The sequence below is a fragment of the Rhamphochromis sp. 'chilingali' genome (genome assembly GCF_963969265.1).
Source record: "Rhamphochromis sp. 'chilingali' genome assembly, chromosome: 14".
NCBI lineage: Eukaryota > Metazoa > Chordata > Actinopteri > Cichliformes > Cichlidae > Rhamphochromis > Rhamphochromis sp. 'chilingali'.
Window position 1 is genome coordinate 18519471 of NC_137941.1, and position 4378 is coordinate 18523848.

General features: G+C 44.8%; 1 protein-coding gene across 2 annotated transcripts; it reads right to left on the reverse strand.

Annotated features, from left to right (window-relative positions):
* Positions 1–332: 332 nt before the first annotated feature.
* LOC308409339 (protocadherin 8) lies at positions 333–4072 on the reverse strand. Of its 2 annotated transcripts, none has more exons than XM_080901996.1 (4): positions 1631–4072; positions 1426–1496; positions 1015–1148; positions 333–864 (listed from the first exon to the last, which is right to left on the reverse strand). In XM_080901996.1, the coding sequence occupies exons 1-4, from the start codon at positions 3992–3994 to the stop codon at positions 536–538; spliced, it is 2898 nt and encodes a 965-aa protein (XP_080758122.1). In that variant the 5' UTR covers positions 3995–4072; the 3' UTR covers positions 333–535. The 2 variants fall into 2 exon arrangements, with proteins under 2 accessions (XP_080758122.1, XP_080758121.1); XM_080901995.1 differs by having other exon boundaries at positions 1003–1148.
* Positions 4073–4378: the final 306 nt, after the last annotated feature.

The window sequence follows — 4378 nt, forward strand, 5'->3', positions numbered from 1 at the left end:
TTTCCACTTGAGTACCAGTTCTACTCTCTCATTTGCATGCAAGAAACTCCACGGAGCAACCTAGGAGTCTTCAAAGCCAGTCTCTCAGGTAATGCAGCAGCATCAGGTTTTACATCTGATCATATCTGACTGGAGTTTTGATCATGTTGATTCAAACTGCGGGAACAGTTCTATGTGTTTACCAATTCAGGCAGTGGTTTCTGATGGCAAGGGGATACCACTTCATCTTGAAAAACTAAATTTTGTTCAATTAAAATAGATTAATTGGCAATATTTTATTATGTTTGCCGTGTCACCACATTTGGAGAAGAAAATCTTGTAATGAATGAGCCTTTTTGGTATTTCAATCACACCTTTATTGGAAAAAGAATGAGCAGCGTGCAGAGTGCATTAAACTGAATTTCAAAGATGTAAAATAAAATTTTGCAGTTGTGAAAAAATGTCTTCTATCATAAATATGTCCATGTTTTAATGACCCACATGGACAACAAAAAATATTTACACTTTCTATGTACACTTGGAATAACCTTTTTTTTTAAAAGACAGTTGCAACTTCCGAACCTGTAGCCACAGTCACAATATTTGGGCTCTGCCTGACTGCACCACGAGCCTCGTGTTGTTGCTGAGGGTAGTAGGAAGGAAGGGTTCTGGTCCTGGAGAAGGTCTGCATGCTGCTCCGGGACTTGGGCTGACTTGTGCCATAACAAGAGTCCTTCCAAGACTCAGGGCAGCCATGAGGACTGTTGAAGACAGGCGCTGGGGAAAAGCCTATTGTGTATGCAGTGTTTCTAGGGGCTCGGAAGCTCTGTGGCTGTATTGCACAGTAGGTGCCTTGGCAATCCTCTGATAAGCCGTTAGCTGCACCTGAAATAGAAGCAATATGAATTTAATAAAATAATAATGGTGAGCATTTATAGATTAAGATTTTACATATATTTTAAAATAATTGATCATTTATATATTTCTGGTGAAGGTTTGCTTTATCTGAACTTAAACACATACAGGAAAACTCACTCTTTAGCCTCGGCTGGAAGGTTCTGAAGTTCTTTCTGACTCCATCGCCACTGATATCAGAGTCACTGTCGTTGAAGTCACTGTCCCCTTTACCACTGTCCTTCACGCTCAGCTGATCAGTGTTGCTCATCCCACTGCAAATGCAATCAACAAATACAGTATGAGGCACAACTGCATCACATTAGCTTGATTATTGATGACTTTTTTTTCTCTGCATACACAGCACGGAACTTTGTTGCCCATCTAACCTCATTTTGCATAGATGCCACAAGCAACTTGTATGTTTTGTGTCTGTGACTGTGTGCGCGCGTGTGTGTGAAGTACTGTTTTTTTTAAGAAACTCTTTTTAGTTTGATTTCACTGTTTGTAAAGCATCAGATCTGAGAAAAGACATTCATTTAGTTGTCTTACCTCACTTGCAAGCAGTATTTGTCACCTTGCCACACAGATGTTGGTTGGAAATGCTTGGAGGGCAGGAACATCTAAGAGAACAAAGTGACAAGAGAGAGCTTAGTTTCCATTTCTGGCACACAGATCAAAGCAGTACTAGGAAACATCCTATAAAAATATGAGGGAAAATAAAACAGAAAAACAAGACTAAATGTAGTTTACTCACCTTCGTCTCAGAGTCCCTGCTCCTCTCCTCATACAGGCAGGAATCATCGAGAGACAAAGAGGTCCTCTCATGGAAGAAGCCTCCTTGACCTGTGTAAATGTTTGGTTCTGTTGAACTAAGCATGGGCAGGGGCCTGCCATCAAACAGGCCCTGACACACTTCTCTCTTGGCGCCACGGCTTCTCCCCCCACGTCTGAGTTTACATGTCACAGCTACAACCACTATTGCAATCAGCAACAATGCACAACCCCCACCGAGCATAATGATGATAATTAGTGAGCCATCAACGCCGGCGCTTTCTTCATCACTTGACCGCAGCACAATGACAACTTGGTCTTCGGAGGGCTCTGTGTCTGAGACGACAAACCTAATAGTGGCACTGCTAGAGAGCGGGGACCTGGCATTGTCACTCACTGCGATTTTCATTTCCAGCACGTCCCCAATTTCAGCTGTCAGCCATTGTTTTAAACCAATCTCTCCAGTGTCTTTGTTCATTGTAAAAAGCTTCAGATCACCTTGCACAATTTGGTATGAGAGTTCTCCATTCACTCCATCATCCTCGTCTTCAGCTGTTACACGAAGGGCAAGATAGCTAGGAGGTGCATTAAAGGGCAAAGGAATCTCAGCAGAGTCATTCACAAGGACAGGGAAGGTGAAATATGGATAGTTGTCATTTTGATCCACAACTCTGACCCTGATTGTTGATGTGCTTGACAGAGCAGGGGAACCTTTGTCTTCTGCTTGGATGACCAGCTCAATCTCCTGAAGCGTCTCATAATCAAAGGACCTTAAAGTATACAAAGACCCTGAGAGGGAATCCACAGAAACATAAGTGGACGCTAAAGAGCCGCCTGGTACCTCTGAATCGAGGAGTTTGTATGAGACTTTGGCATTTTTTCCCATATCAGGATCTCGAGCAACAACAGTGGTCACATATGAGCCTGGGATGTTATTTTCCAGGACTGAAACTTCATAAAGTGGCTTACTGAACAGAGGGAAATTGTCATTCTCATCTGTTACACGGATAGTGTACTGTCTGATAGTTTTGAAAGGTGGGCTTCCCAGGTCTTCTGCAACCACAGTCAGGTTATACTCTGGTATCTTCTCTCTGTCTAAAGTGGTGGTGGTAACGATCATGAACGTGTCTCCATATGCCTGCTGGAGGGTGAAATGCACATGCTCGAGCAGACTAACGCGCACGTACCCATTGGAGCCAGAGTCTCTATCCGAGGTGCTGATCAGAGCCACGAAGCTCTCTGCCGCTGCAGCTTCCGTGATGTAGGCGACTCCATCACTGCTGGAGGTCATGGGTTTGATGCTGATTTCTGGTGCGTTGTCGTTCACGTCCACGATATCTATCAAAACCTTGCAGGTGGAGGGGACAGAGTTCGCGCCTAAATCAGACGCTTTGATGCTCAGCTCATATGATCTCCTCTTCTCAAAATCGACAAGCGCCTTCAGGGTCACGTCACCGGAGTGGGGGTCGAGGTGGAAAAGGCGCGCAGCTTCTAACGACAGCCCGTCGGAGAACGCGTACATCACTTCGCCATTTATGCCGTCATCGGGATCAAACGCGTGCACTCTGAGAACACGGTGGCCTACCGGAGAGTCTTCATTCAGCTCAACTTTCAGAGAGCTGTGCTCAAAAGTCGGGCTGTTGTCGTTAAAGTCCAACACTTTGATATTCACAGTCATTGACCCGGACTTTGCAGGCATTCCCCCATCATATGCGGTGACTTCAATAGTGTAGGAGTCCTCCACCTCCCTGTCGAGCTGCCTCACCAGCACCAGTTCAGCAAACTTCACCCCATCCTCCCGATCGCGTACTTCAACAGAGAAATGACTGGAGGAGGAAGTGTTGTAGCTTTGGATGTAGTTGTCTCCCACGTCCTGGTCGAGCGCGATTTGCAGAGGGAATCTAGAGTCCAGTGGCACATTTTCTACAATCTCCAGAGTTGTCTCGTTGAGAGGAAAATTGGGAGAGTGGTCGTTGATGTCTTTCACCTCGATCTCCACGTGAATGAGTTGAAACTTCTCCCTGGAGAAGGCCACGATGTCGAAGGTGATGAAGCAACGGGGAGTCCTGGGGCAGAGCTGCTCTCGATCAATTATTTCTGCGACACTCAGAAGTCCGTCGTTCTCTCTCATGTGAATCACAGAAAAGTTATTCTCTTGCATAAAGCGGAATGAAGTGTCAGGGTCATCAGCTGGATCAATCTTTAAATCTTGAGACAAATTACCTATTTCTGTCCCGGGTGCGTCTTCTTCATAGGTGAAATACCTTGTAGTTGTACACTGAGCAGTATTTAAAAATAAAACAAGCGCCACGCACAGCCCAGCTGCTGCAATCTTGCAAACTGTCATATTGAAGGGCTACTGAATGCTGCACAAAAAAAGTCATAAATCATGCAAGCAATCCGCCACTTGTGCTATGTCAGGTCGAATCACAACGGTGTTCAACTCTGACTTTGCTGCGGGACTATAAGCTCCGGTATATGCAAATAGGCTGCCCAGTCGACCAATGGCCTTCCAGTCCTGCACCAAACGGAACACGTTTGCCACTTCTGTTCACTGTTTGGGGTGCAAATGGTTCACTGAATAAACCAATTGTGGGGCTTTGTGCAGGCTGATAAAGTTGTTTTCTAAATAAATCTACATAGGGCCATTAATTAACTAACTAAATTACTTGGAGGACTGCATATAATAGGACTTCATGCCACAAGAGGAAGTTTAAAATTAACAACTTAG